General features: G+C 31.6%; 1 protein-coding gene across 1 annotated transcript in view; it reads right to left on the reverse strand.

Annotated features, from left to right (window-relative positions):
* LOC148945644 (vitellogenin-like) overlaps nt 1-15393 on the reverse strand; it is a 145152-nt gene that overhangs the window by 32782 nt on the left and 96977 nt on the right. Inside the window, exons 16-20 of the mRNA XM_089098230.1 lie at nt 13287-13481; nt 10930-11071; nt 8619-8763; nt 5116-5382; nt 16-226 (exon numbers count right to left, since the gene is read on the reverse strand). Of these exons, the coding sequence (XP_088954356.1) occupies nt 16-226; nt 5116-5382; nt 8619-8763; nt 10930-11071; nt 13287-13481 (960 nt within the window). The remainder of the gene's footprint in view (nt 1-15; nt 227-5115; nt 5383-8618; nt 8764-10929; nt 11072-13286; nt 13482-15393) is intronic.

Below are 15393 nucleotides of genomic sequence, written 5' to 3' on the forward strand. Positions count from 1 at the left end.
TCCTTTAATATATACCTTATCGACTTCTGGAATCCTTACTGACATTTTATCATAAGTTTCAGCAAGAATACGAGCTTTGTGACACTGTTGACTATTCTTAATTCCTTGTCTCATGTGTTTTTGGCATTCTTTGTACTCAGGTGATGCTTCAGCGTATGCAAATTGCTCCGCAGTTCTGGTATAAGTAATTTCACCTTCAGCTACTTCTTTACGACATGCCTTTCCTACCCATATAAAACACATATTATCTATATAAAAAAACCGGTGATTTTTTTCATGTTAATTAACCAACCAGAGGCAACGCTATAGCGTTGCCAATAGTAAAGACCAAACGGCTCTAGTGTTTTATTATTATTATTTATTTCTTTTTCCCAGATACACTTCATATGGAAGGGGTCATTGCAAAAACTTTAAAGGGGGCTCATTCGGTTCGAAATCGAGATTTCTAGTGCGCGTTTTAAAAGTCAAAAGTAATCGGAGGGCAACTAGCCCCCCTTTTTCCGAAATGTATCCGATAAAAATTTTGAAATAGCCAATTTGTTAAAAATAGTTCAATGATCACATAACCAAAAAAAATTCGGTGTTGAAACAACCCCCAAGGGCCTGAAGGTAGGCGTTTTAATTTATGCCCAGTGGCATATATTGTTCTTATGGAAGGAATGCTCGTATGAACTTCAGAAAGGGCTCATTTGATTGAAAATTGAAAGTTCTAGTTCACTTTTTAAGAGTAAAAAGATATCGGAGGGGTAACCAGCCCCCACGCCCTTTGCTCCCAAATACACCCGATAAGACTTTTGAGATAGCTATTTGTAAAAAAAAAGTTCAAAGATCTTATAACAAAAACTCCAGTGTAGACCCAGCCTCCCAGGGCCTGGGGGCAGGCGTTGTAAGTTATGCCTTGGAGTTTATATGGTTCTTATTGAAGAGATGCTCATACAAACTTCAAAGAGGGCTCAGGTCATTGGAAATTGAAAGTTCTAGTCCACTTTCTAAGAGTCAAAAGAGATCGGAGACACCCCCCCCCTCCACGCCCTGTTTTCCTCAAACCCTTCCGATATGGACTCTGAGATCGCCATTTTTTTTTAAATAGTTCAAAGGCCGTATAACAAAAACTCCGGGACCGACACAGCCCCCCAGGGCCCGAAGGCACGTGTTGTAAGTTATACCCTGGGGGATTTTATGGTTCTTATGGATGGAATGCTCATAAAATTTCAGAAAAGGTTCTTTTGATTGAAAATTGAAAGTTGTAGTTCAGTTTTTGAGAGTCAAAAGAGATTGAAAGGCAACTAGCCCCTCCCACGCCCTTTTTTCCCCACATGTATTCAAAATTTTTTTTTGAGATAGCCATTGTGTTAAAAATTGTTCCAAAGTCAGATAACAAAACTCAGGTATCGACAGACCCCCCCAGGGCCTGGGGACAGGCGTTGTAAGACGTGCCCTGAGGCACATATGGTTCTTATGAAAGGGATGCTTGTATAAACTTCAGAGAGGGCTCATTTGATTGGAACTTGAAAGTTTGAGTTAACATTTTAAGAGTCAAAAGAGATACAAGGGCAACTAGCCCCCCCCTCCCTACCTTCTTTTTCCAAACACATCTGATGAAAATTTTGACATAGATATTTTTTTTTAAATAGTTCAAGGGTCAATAAGAAAAACTCCGGTGTCAATACAACCCCTCAGAGCCCAGGGGAAGGTGTTCAAAGCTATGCCCTGAACGCATGTATGGTTCTCATGAAAGGGATGCTCGTATAAACTTCATAGAGTTCTAATTTGATTGGACATTCAAAGTTCTAGTTCAATTTTTAGGAGCCAAGAGATTGAAGGGCAACTAGCACCCCCCCCCGCCCTTTTCCCCAAAACCTATCCTCTACAAATTTTCAGATAGCCATTTTTTTAAAAATAGTTCAAACATTAGATAACAAAAACTCCGGTGTTGACACAACAACCCATTGCCCCTGGGGTAGGCGTTGTGAGTATTGTCCTGGGGGCGTATTTGGTTCTTATGAAAGGGATGCTCTTATAAACTTCAGAGAGGGCTCATTTGATTGTAATTTGAGAGTTCTAGTTAACTTTTTAAGAGTCAAAAGATGTCCGAGGGCAAATAGCCGCCCACCCCGCCACACAACTGTTTCTCCCCAAACCCATCTGATAAAAATTTTGAGATAACCATTTCTTTAAACTAGTTTAAAGGTCACATAAGAAAAACCACCGTGTTGGGGCAACCCCCAGGGCCCGAAGACAGGTGTTGTAAGTAATGCTCTGGGGGTATATATGGTTATTATAGAAAGGATACTCGTATAAGTTTCGGAGAGGGCAACTAGCCTCCCTCCTTGCCCTATTTTCCTCAAACCCATCCGATAAGAACTTTGAGAGAGCCATTTTTTCAAAATGGTTCTAAGATCATATAACAAAAACTCCGGGGTCGATACAATCCTTCAGGGCCCAGGGTAGGCGTTGTAAGTTATGCCTGGCGGGAATATATAGCTGTATATACCTACTGCGTCATGGCGCTTTACTGAAAACTATATGTGTCTTGAACAGTCTTGGAAAGTATAAACAAAATCAAATAGAATACTTGACATATAATGATATTAATTGTTAAAAGATCCATCAGTTCAAGATTTTATTTTACTGTAAATTTATTCTAATTTTTAATGCTGTAAAAACTGGAAAAGGAAATATTTGGAATATAATTCGTTTTCAGTGAAGCGCCAATGACGCAGTAGGCTTTGGGCTTTTGGAGTTAAGGAGAGGGACAGTTTTAGGGGTCTTGAACAATTTTAGAAATAACTAATAAATTAAACTGAATATTTGATGCATAATGATATTAATTGCTGGGCACTCATCAGTTAAAAATTTTACTGTAATTTTAATGTATATTTTCAGCAAGCCGCCGATGACGCAGTAGGTCTTAGACTTTTACAATGAGAGAAGGAGGCGATACCCAAACTCTTGTTTGTTGTGATTTGGTTTGTTTCAAACTTGATTTGCATATTCAATTTAAGTTTCACTCGTTTTAAGATTTATTTATTCATTTAAATTAGTATCTATTGTATGTCTGTTTGCATTGATTCTTTACTTAATTTCTGTTCTTTTATGGGTTTCATTTATAATTCAATAGCAAAATACTAGTTTTCATTTTAAGCTTGATTTGTATATTCAATTTAAGCATTATTTACTTTAAGATTTATTTATTCATTTATATTATTACTTGTTGGATGTTATTTTGCTATGATTGCTGATTTAATTTCTGTTCGTTTTGGGTTTCATGTATTCTTTAATAGTAATTTCTGGTCGTTTTTAGTTTGTGTTTTAACAAATATTAGTATATGATGATCTTAAGGTTAAAAAGTCAATTACTCTTCTTTGAAAAAGTTCGTTTTCCAAAAGTATTTTTTAATTAATTACTCTCAAAGATCATAACAGCAGCTACCCACATTAAAATGCACTTGAGAAAAAGTTCTCTCAAGGAAGATTTACAAGCATATTATGTATATACATTCAGTAAAATTCAAAATCAAATAGTAATTTCTCACAATACTATATTTTCAGGCCTAAACACCTTCTTCGTAGAAAACTTTGTCATAAATAAAAGTTAAGAAAAGTGTATAAAATATATAACATTTTAGGTTTCACTTCAAACCCTTAATTGTTACAAAAATGAGTTTTCTTTGACACTGAGTCACTCGTTTTCAATTTCAAACCAAAAAAACATTGCTTTCAAGCCATAACTAATTGTTTACACTTTTTTTTTCAATCAGTTTCACATTTCATTATTTCTCATCTTTATTACTAAGTAATAAAAAAAAAATCCCAAACCATTTCGTCTTTGGTCATATTCTGTAGAACATAAGAATTTTTGTTTTACTTCTTTTCACTCAGTGCAATTACTGTTTTTTTAACGCTAAATTTCTACTGTATTCTAGGTAGTTTCTTTAAAGCTAAAGAATAATTGGATCAAACGTAAATGATTAAAAACTAAAACCACTTCTATCTAAAACAAATTTAAAATTTTATGTACCCTAATGATTTAAATACTGAAGTTTTATCATTAATTTATGCTTAAAATATCTAAAAAACTAAATTGCTTTATGAAACCTAATCAAGTTATTTTTATAATTTAGCAACAAGGAACACACATCATCAAAAAAACATTGCGAATAGCCCTAAGCCAAGTCATTAAAAAAAGAACATACAGATTTTCACTTTAAATTTTTATTAAGCGTCATTTAGGTCCTTATGCAAAGAATAAGAGAATAATACAAATTTTAAGAAACTTAAATATTACTAAAAACTTGAAATTATATTGAAACTTTTAGAGGAAGCTTATTCCACAAAGCTGCCTAACATTTAATAGTATATTTGAAACACAAAATCAAACATGCAAAAAAACGCTATAAGCTCTGTCTAAGTGTACTGAAAAGCTATGACGTCAATTTGAAATATGTGTTAATGAACCTTCACATCCTGTTTCTTCCAGGGGATATTAGCGATATTAGAATTATGTATTTTAGATATTGCAAGTTTTTATTGTATCTACCTCGCAGATACAGTAATAGAAAGATGATGCGGATTTTTGGCGCTCCGGATATTGTAAATTGTTTTGCCAGACAAAGTAGCCGTCTTTAATAGAACATTTATGCTACTTTGGGTGTTAACCACCCACTTATCCGGGTAGCCACAGCGAATTGATTTTAATATTTATTTATTGTGTTGTTGTTAAATGTATCTTTGTGTTTTTTTTTGTTTTTTTTGTTTGTTTATTTAATTTTTTTTTCTCTTTTATTGTTTTACTCCACATCATTTTCTTTATAGTGGGTCAAAAATAAATTATTATTATTATTATATAGTCTATTCCTTGAAATTTTATGTTACAACCGGCTAGACAACATAATGAATATTTTGCCCAAATGGATAAATTTCATTTTTATATAAAAAATGTTTTCAGGCTTAACAAAAATAAAAGCATGGAACAGATCTACGAATCTTTCCCACTCAAGAAATTTTTTTCCCCACTCAATATAATTCTTTTATTCTTCATCCTTTACCAAGGTCTATGCAACAAATGTGTAGAATATTAAAATAAGGTCACTGCATTAATAAATAAAAAGGTTCTCACCAAATATCAAAGAAGCATGGGCTTCAAGATTACAAGCACAACCACATGTACTTTCAAATTCTGATAATACTGGATTTTTTCTTTGAAGTTGAAGGCATTTGGTTTTACCTTCAATACTTAATACAACATCAATAAATCTCTGCAATCCTTCAAAGTCTTCAGCAGCATGTACAACAACAGATGCAATTTCTTTACCATCGCTAGATGTCATCAACTTGTTATAAAACAATTTCCCACCTAAAATTTCAGTTACAGGTTCATTTTACAAATTAAGACATGCATACATATATATATATATATATATATATATATATATATATATATATATATATATATATATATATATATATATATATATATATATATATATATATATATATATATATATATATATATATATATATATGTATATATAAAATAAAAGTGAACTTCTTATTGAGATTTTATGTCATCTCAATTATCGCTTATATTTCTCCCATTGATTTTACATTTTTTTTTTCAAAAATATATAGTATAAAAAGAAAATAACAAATATACCAGACAAAATATTTTTAGTTATAAATATTGATAAATTGTATTCCATTTAAAAATGTTCTAATAATTAAATGAATAAATAAACTATTTTTTGGAAAACATTGTTTAGGTTCTAGGCTTCAGCAGTTTCATACAAATCCATGATATAATACTGTCTCTTGGGTTGCTTGTGGTTCATTTACACGGCAATATGGCATCAAAAACTTTTTGTGAAATGTATGTATTTTCAAGGACTAGAAAAACTGTATTAAAGTAAACTTGTGGAAAGCAAACATACATGAACAATTAGAATAACAGTTTAATTTTGTTTACTAAGCTGTTAATAACCCCTTTAATCTTTGGAGAAGCTGCTTAACGTTCAGAAGCATTTACTATTTCACTTCTTTTGTATATAATATGATATCAGTGTGTTTGGTTATTTTCAAGATTTCATTTCTTGGTCACTAAGAACTCAACAGACTCATGTACACATGTGGCATCACACAGTTTCTCAAACTGATAAGATGTAATATGTTTTAAGTAATCCTTCTATAAAACAATCGCCTATAAATTATATAGAATGCATTTAAGCATATTAAATTTCATTACAAATTATTCGAATTTTATTCAATTATTATTAGTATTTTTTTTTTACAAGAATCATTGGCATAACTTTTGACTTCTGTTCATTAAGCCCTTTCTCTACAAAAACAACATTATGATCAAGTCTTTCACTAGGTTCGTTGGATTATCCTCCTTAATTTACAGCATTAAAAATTTTACCACAAGACTTTTGAAATATTGTTGAATACAAATTACACACAAAATCACATTATTGACAGCAAAAAAGTCATTACGTCACAATTCAAAAAAAATTTTAGAGAGGGAGGGACAATGGTTATTAAATCTAATAAAAAAGCGATAAAAGCTGATCAAACTGGCAATCTTTCTTTTGTGCTTCGATCTAAAATGTAATGATCAATGTTGGTAATAAGCTCATTGGGCTGAGGAAATTTTCATCTTTTTGTGGAGTGAAAAACATGATTTGATGGCATAAGCATAACCTTTAGGATTAATAAACACTGTCTCCCTAAGAGCACTTTTCGAAAAGCACCAAAATTTGAGTAATTTTTGAAGACTATAATCTGGACTTACCAGATCTTGCTTAGATGGGATCATCCAAACAATCAATAAACTTTAGAATTATTTAAGAAGTGGGTGAAAGTAGGATTTTTGATTTAGTTGGTTGAAAGAGGAATGTTTTCGAAGTACTTTGCACTCCAGAAAAATATTACAGCTAGAAATATTATTATAGCAACTGAACTCTGCCTTCATACATTTATGCAGAAGCATCTTTTACTTGCTCTGACATGATAAAATTAATATAAAAATTTTGAACATAAAAAGAGTATTAACACAGTTGAATGTACACATAAATGTATCTGATATTTAAAATGGGAGAACACACTCATAAACATCAATATGCACCTTTAATATCTTCATCAATTTAAAAGACATAACCAGCCTGTGAGTCGTGTGCCTTCTGTGGATAGTAATAAATCGAAAAAGCTTTTTAAAAATTGAATTTTGTAGAATCGTATTTAAATCTTTTTGCGAGAAATAATAAAAAAATAATGAAATCAATAGTATTTATTTTTCCCTAATTATAACAGTCAAGTTAATAATGACTTTAATTTTTTATAAACTCATAACTTATCTTTGTAAAAACTAGTACTACTTTAAAGGACCCTTTTGAAGACGATACTACTTTGAAACTACTAGAAAGAAAAATTTGAATATATGGTATGGATATTCTTCTCACTAAACCTAACATCGCTATATAAAGATGTTTGTATAGATTAAATTATTTCTATATTAATTTTAATAAAAAAAATTACACGTTAGTAACTTTTCATATAAAATGAAAAAATACATTGCAACAAAGACAAGTTGAAATCAATCCAAATTTTAATTCATGTGAAATTTGAAAATAAATTTTCATTAATAAATATATGCAACAAAAACAATTAAAAATCACAATAAATAATAAATTTAAACTTAGAATAAAAAGTAAAAACTTTACACAGGCATAGGATAACACATCCTTTAAAATTTAATGTCATTTGCAATTTATTTACCACTAGTCTTATTTAAAAATTGAGATTTTTTTTATCTTAACATTTGTCTAACCAGACACTAATAATATTTATGAATATTTCTTAAAAGAACTAAATTAAATTGAAATTTAACGTTAAATATATATTTAAATTAAATAAAATACTTATGAAATTTTATACAATACGTTATTGATAATTATTTAAATGTTCCTGGGATTTATTTTATTTTATAAATTAAAAAGTTATTCAAGCAATTAAATGGGATTAAAAAAAAAATGGAAGAAATCTATCTAGTATTAATTTAAAAATTATTTCAATTTATGAATCAAATAAAAAAGTAACAAAATTTTTCAAATTCTTATTTTAATTGTAGACAATTTTTCTAGTCTATCAAATTTTACTGAGTTAAATTAAACTTGACAATTCTTATTTCACATTAAAACTTCAATTATTTTAAGCATATATATATTGTTATAAAAACTATCTGTAGAATTTCTGGTAACTATTAGCAGTACTCTTGCTGTGATATAATATTTTTATCAAATAAATAATTTTGATAAGGAAAACGATCTTAAAACCCAATGTTTTAATATGGTTGACACAATACACTCACAGTCTGACTTTTAATTTTAATTATTCAAGGACAATAAATAAAACACAAGGGCGGTTGAAATAAACTAAGTAGTGATGTGAAAATTTAGCGTAAACAGCGGGAGGACTTAAGAAAGTCCTCTCCAAAACCAAAAAAATAAAAACGAGGCTAATGAGCCTTCGGGATATGATAGCATGTTAATGATTTTTTTTTCATGTTAGTTACATCATTAATAAATTCATTAAGCATCTAGTAGCATTTGGAAAACTTTAATTACACTATTAAACAGGAAAGGTGACGAGATAATTGAAAGGCACCAATGTAATCAGACCCATTTATACCTTGGATTTTTATATTATGATCAAGTGTTTTATTCAGCCGAGATAATAGCTTTAATGAAGGTTTTGACCTTGAAGAGCAAACTAGATAAGCATATCAAAGCAACTCTTTATATGTAAGAGAATACTATCACAACAGCTAAGGTAGGAAATGAGATTAGTAGTTAGTTTTTATTGAAGCTGGATTTAAGCAAAATCGCTTATCAGATATGGGCTATTCTGATGAATTTTGTACTAAAGAGCACGGCAAAGGCTATGAGAGAGAGCATGGAATCAAGACAGAAAGTAAAGTTCTCCTCAACTTAGATTGCACAGATGATGTGAGTGTGATGAATAAAAAGTTTCGCAGATGGTGGATTTTTGAAGGCTCTACAAGTTCCAGGTACTAGAATAGAATTGAAAATTAATGTCAGGAAGACTAAGTCACCTAGATCTGGAATTTCTAAAGAAGAAAGAAAGGATTCTTGGTAACCAAATACTGATCATATGGATGGCTTCATTTACCTTGGTAGTGTTTCACTAAAAATACTGGATACAATCAAGGCTTAAAAAGTAGAATAGCAAATGACCAGGGAGTTATTTCATGCTTAAAAAGTTTATAAAAATAGGAAGATCAGTCTGCAAGCCAAGAATAAAATATTAGAAGCTATAGTGATGGCAGAGGTTAAATATGATCTTGAAGTGTAAGTGATCTGAACGATGAAGGAGGATGTGTTTGAAACTTTTCAGAATAATTTTTAACTGATTCTATTGGGAACCTGTCTTAGTCATGGGTGTATGCAGTGCTTCGTCCTGAGAGGGGGCAGTAAAGTGTGCAATGCAGAGAGTTGAGGAATTAATAAGGTCAATTCAATTGTTCAAAACACCATATCTAGACACAAAGTTCTATCTTACATTGTAAAATCCTTATTGGCTCTACCATCAATTAGTTACAGCATTGATCTTCTTGGAATAGAGCTAAATCTTTCCAGGACAATATCCACTAACTTTTCATGTTAGTCTTTTACTCTGTGATGATATATTCTCATCATTTATAGACTCGTAAAAAGAAGAAAAACAACATGTAAGATAAAATGTAACAACATATAAATAAAAATATTTAGAAGAATTGTAGTGCACTTGAAGAGTACTTAACTACCTTTGTATGTTACTGGAAATGGGTTGAATGAATATTAGAATAAGTATTCCTTTTTAGAATTATAGAAATTTAATGCTTTTTCTTAGGCATATCCAAGGCAGTTAGTGTTATCAATTTAGAATTGGTTTTATTTTTCTTTTCCGATTTCCCCAGCTCTATTATGGATCCAGTTAAGTGCAATATTGTCTAGAGGCTAATATGCTACGAATATTCTAGGTTTAGCCTCTAACTCTTCAAGTCTCGTAATCATACATTGAAGAGGTATTAATGATGAAACGTTAAAAGTCTTGGCGCATTATTCTGAATACCATAGGCTAAGCAAGGACAGGAAAGAGTCTAAGAAAGGAATAAGCAGGGATTATTTCCAGTAATTTTTTGATTGTAAACAGGTCTTGTGATGGTGGTATACAGTTATAGAGTTGTACAGGGCTAATTTTTTGGTCCCTGACTACCACAATGGACAGTTTTCGTAATCCGTGTGCAATTTCTATAATGTTTGGGTAAAAATGTTTTCAAAATTCAACTTAATTCGTTTACCAATTACTGAAATATTAAACAGCGTTCACTTAGCCATTCTAAAACATTTGCTTAAGCAATTTCCAATACTCATTATCTGTAGGCATACCTAGCAGCATATTTATCGAACATGGTATTTTTTTTACAAGAAACTACGTAAAAATACTGATTAAATATCATTGGAGGATAGAGAGGACCGATAAGAAATGAAGAATGAGGCAGGGGGCTATGCTCCATTCAGTTATGTTTGGTTCTTCATAGAGCTCTTGAACTCTCAAATTTCAAGTGAATGAACCTACCCTAAAGTTTCTAGTAGCACCTGTTCCATATGAACTGGTCCGCGAGAAACTTGTGTTGAAGATAAAGAAATTTTAAATTTCTGTATTTAAAATTTGTCTTTAACAAGTTTATGTTCCAAAACTAGAACTCTTCCTTTCAAATCCCGTTCATGTGCTTGATATTGGTTTTGCTCATCATCATTTATTGTTTGTTTTTATGTCTTGGTCCTAACGGCTGGTGTGACTGTATGTGTTAATTTTTTTTAATTTTTTCATCAAATTTATAAAGATTACGAGAAAAACAAATGCTTAACTTACATCTTTGGAATACTATGGTAAATTCGGGTAAGTTCCTGATTTTCATTGGCAGATGAACGGTTGTTTCTTGACTTTCTAGGCTTCCAGGGAATATCCATTCCAACGGGGCTACGCTAAAAATCCCTTTGAATCCTTTACTATGCTAAAAGAGTTAAAATAATACTGTTACAAAAAAACTGACAAGTTATTATTTTAAACAATAAAACATAAATATCGAATAAAATAGAAAACTAGAGTAAGAATCAATAAAAAAAACAATGTCTATAATAAAACCATGTAAAAAAAAAATGTATAAGAAATCAAATTAAAGGATGATATAAATCTAACGAAAAGACCTTCCCTCTTTTTAGTTTTCAAAATAAGTTTATATACTAAATTAAAATATAACTAACCGAAACTCAAAGCTTCTAGGCAAAAAATACTTAAATAACAAAGGTACAAACGAGCATATCCATCGAGCAACCCAAACGAGATACAAACGAAATATCCATCAAAGATACACACGAGCACACACAAACGAGCAACCCATCATGATCATGTAAAAATGAGTGCAAACTTGATAAAAAATAATCAAAGGGTCATGGTAAGTTGAATATTTTCCCTTTGCCTTATAGAAATATCAAACATGAGTTGGGGCAAATGCTTGCACTGAATAATAAACATCAGCAACCGTTTTACATGGTTGACAATTTGCTATTATTCCTGTTAAATTTTACTCTTAGGGAGGCTCAGTTATTGTTTTTGGGGGTGATTGTATAAAATAATTAATCATAAATTGTTGGTTTGAAGATGTTGATTTAAAGGGAATTCCAGAAATATTATGGTAAATTGGAAATTTTAAAATATTGGTTCATCAAGCAGTTTGTGGTAACAAACTGTAGATAAGGAGTGACTCGGCTTAATAGTAACCATAACTTTTTAAAACAGAATTCTGAAATTCCAATACATGCATAAAAACGACTGGCTTTTTATATTGCTTCCAAACACAATTTATGCTATAATACTATAACACAGATATAATTGTGCTATAAAAATGTAAACACAATTCAATAATGCAAATATACATGATTCAACCAAAAGCTATGAGGCTTCACGTCAAAAGCTATGAGCCTGGGAAAAATTTGCATAAATTTTGAAAAAAGGCATAGCCGCCCCCCTCCCCCCAAAAAATCAAGAAATGCTGAGAAAAATCGCATCATCAGATTTTGCGCATTCGATAACCCTGCTGTATGGGTTTTAAGCTCCCATCTGTGAATATGTCGAAATTTACCACAAGAAAAATCACGAATCTGTGTTAGTTTGTTTTCCCAAGAGGAGATCGCATCAAATGACTAGGTCCAAAAGTTTTGAAGAAGGCTCATTCGAATGGAATATAAAGTTTTAAGTGCCCATTTTAGGTAAGCAAAAGCATTGAAGGGCAATTAGTCCCCCTTCTATCCTCATTTTCCCCTCTAAGTCATCCGATCAAAATTTTGATCAGCCATTTTTTTCACCAGAGTTAGAATGTCCAGTAACTATGCCTCTTGGGATGAAAAGACCCTTTATAGCCCCTGAGGAAACAACTGTAAGCTATAAAATTTGCCCATTGTTAACGCATAGGATTTGTTATTGTGATACATACAGACATTTTTAAGGGACGGGGAGTTTTCTGCGGTGGTTATTTTCTACACTGAGATTTTTTTTTAGGAGGGATATTTCTGGGGGTGAACCTTTAAGGAGGACTTTTACTTGGGGAGAATTTACCAGACCACCCTCACGCAATTATTTTTATTTGTCTTATTTTTTCTTTGTCGATTCGATCTTAAATTTGGAGATGTTCGGGAAGAATTGTCTGAGAAAATTTTCAGCAGGGTTAGAATTGTGTGAGAGGTCTGTCTGTGAAGGAAGATTTTCCTAGGGTGAAATTCTCCATGGGGGAAATTTCAACGATAAAACTTCTCGAAGGGGAAATTTTCTAAGGGAGAAATTAACCATTAAGGAGAGGAAAAGGGTGTAGGTTGGGATCTCCTGAAAAAAGTTCAGAAGAGGGGAATGTCTAGTATGATTTGAAAAAGATTGGAAATTAAATAAGAAACAAAACTTTTTTCAAATGAAAAATGTTCTAAAAGGAACTCCCCAGGCTAAATTGTGCAAAACTAATTTTGGGGGGTATTTTTTCGTAAGGATGGAATTTTCCTGGTGGAATACCCTAGGGAGGGGCTTTTTTACGCAGTAGGAGCTGTCTGTAGATAATTTTGTTTTGGAAGGGGGAATATTTCATGGAATCTACTGGATATTCAATGCTCAAAATAAATTTCAAACTAATTATAGGATATTCAAAACTAATTTAAAATAATTTCAACTTTCATTCTACTTACTTTCTTACCACCTCTACTCTTCTTTTGACCAAGCCAAGTGGAAACACTGCTAGCCACCTCATGTTTTTCCAAAGTATAAATTTGTTCAAATCCTGGTTTTTGAGTAAGAGAATTATGGTTAGAGACTGATCCAATGATACAGAACGGAGTGACTTTACTTTCGAAAAGATTTTTTTTGACTTCAGATGGATATAACTGAAAAAAAAATGAATGCTTAGGTCTGAAATCCATATAGTAATGAATCCAAAGTTCCAGAAAAGGTACAGTCCAAATGCCTATACCCTTCGCAAGTTAATTCTGTTTCATTCAGGTTTTCTGCCTCAGCCAAAGAGTCTGCATATTGATAACAAATGAAATCTAAATACTGAAATCTATAAGATATTAATCGTAATATTCTGAACCTGCTTTTAGGTAAAGGTAAAAAAGAACAGTATTTGAGTAACTTTTAGATTGCACTGGATTTTCTTCAAAATCCATGATGGGGTGATGAAGAAAGTACTTCAGCAGCCTGGGAAAAAGCTCACAACTTAAATTGTAAACAATAGAGGTAGCACTTAGAATAATCCAGATCTATCTTGGAGATTGGCCACAAATATAAAAACTGTGGTTCGTCAAGAATGTACTCATTCTGACAATCTGACAATCTAATATTCTGACTCCTCCGAAAGAGTTTGCACAAAGCTTGCTTCCAGTTTATGAACTAGGAGTATGTACATTTCCTACGTTAACCATAACAATCCTATGTTTGTACATAGGACGAATCCATTTAATATATTCATCTGGTATTTAATATAAGCATAGAACCTTTGCTAAAGCTCTTCTATCAGAAAAACCAAACACTTGGTGATAATCTATAAGACTAAAGTGGTTTGAAGATTTAATTGAGAAGGAAAATCCCAATTATTAATTTTAGAGCAAAAATATGCTTGACATATTTTCTCCCCTTTCTGAAACCACACTGTTCTGTTCTTAGAACTTTGTCTACAGAATCTCCATATCTAAGAAGTAACATCATACCAAGTAACTTGTTCCTTCAATAACCAAGCTAGTGCCTCTATAATAATCTCATACACACTTATTATCTTTTCTATAGAAGGGTATAATAGCTGTTTTCCTAAAATTGTTAGATACTTCCCTTTTTTAAGCCATAATCACAATCTTCAGTTACTTATCTCTAACCTCACAATCATCATAGTCAAAGATTTTATCTACCATTTTATAAGCATTTGGAAACTTACATTTTTTAATCTTTTTAGTGTTTTCACTAATTTTTCCTCACGAAATAAATCTTCTTCACATGCGAAGTTCCACAAACTTTTTCATTCTTTTCTATATCTTTTCCTGTAACTCTATCACAGTTTAGCAAATTATCAAAATGTTCCGCCCATCTTTCTTTAACTCTTTTCTTATCACTAACTGTGGCCCCTTTCCTATCTTTGACAAGAACAAATCTAAAATGACTATTCCCTCTGAGTTTATTAAGATGCTAGTAGAATGTTGAACTACTATGTCATCTGGCTGCAATTTTTAAATCTTCAGCAGTTTTATCCATTACCTCCACTCCACAGCTCCTCAATCATATTTAAATTCGATTATTGGAATTTTAATAATTTTCGTATGATCTATCACTAAAATCAATCTTGTACAAGCCCCTCCTCCTCTATAGTAAATATAAAGCAATTTCAATAATATTCATAGTTTCGTTTCTAACATTCTTCCCTGAGACACCATCAGCTACTTCACAAGCTATTATCCTAGAATTATTATATTCATCCCCTACATTCTCAAGTTTTAAACCTTTCAATGGAGTGTTTGACTGTTCCTGGAAATTTCTTTCCAAATTCTTATCCTAAAGTCTATCAATATCATATTATCCCGGAAGATGGATATTCTTCCAAAGTTTCAGCTATGGGCTAACACTAAACGCAGTGAAATGGTGATCTTTACTGTTAAGATCAACATCAGCACTTCTCCTTTGTATCTTATATTGGTTCTACCAGTCTTCGGTTTACAATAACGTAATCAATATTGTTAGTTGTTTTACCATCAGGAGAAATACCAAGTTAATTTATGGCCCATTTTATAACCAAAAACCTTATTGGTTATA

The sequence above is a fragment of the Artemia sp. Qi Xiang Cuo genome, chromosome 12, assembly GCF_049724085.1.
Source record: "Artemia sp. Qi Xiang Cuo chromosome 12, ASM4972408v1, whole genome shotgun sequence".
NCBI classification, from domain to species: Eukaryota; Metazoa; Arthropoda; class Branchiopoda; order Anostraca; family Artemiidae; genus Artemia; species Artemia sp. Qi Xiang Cuo.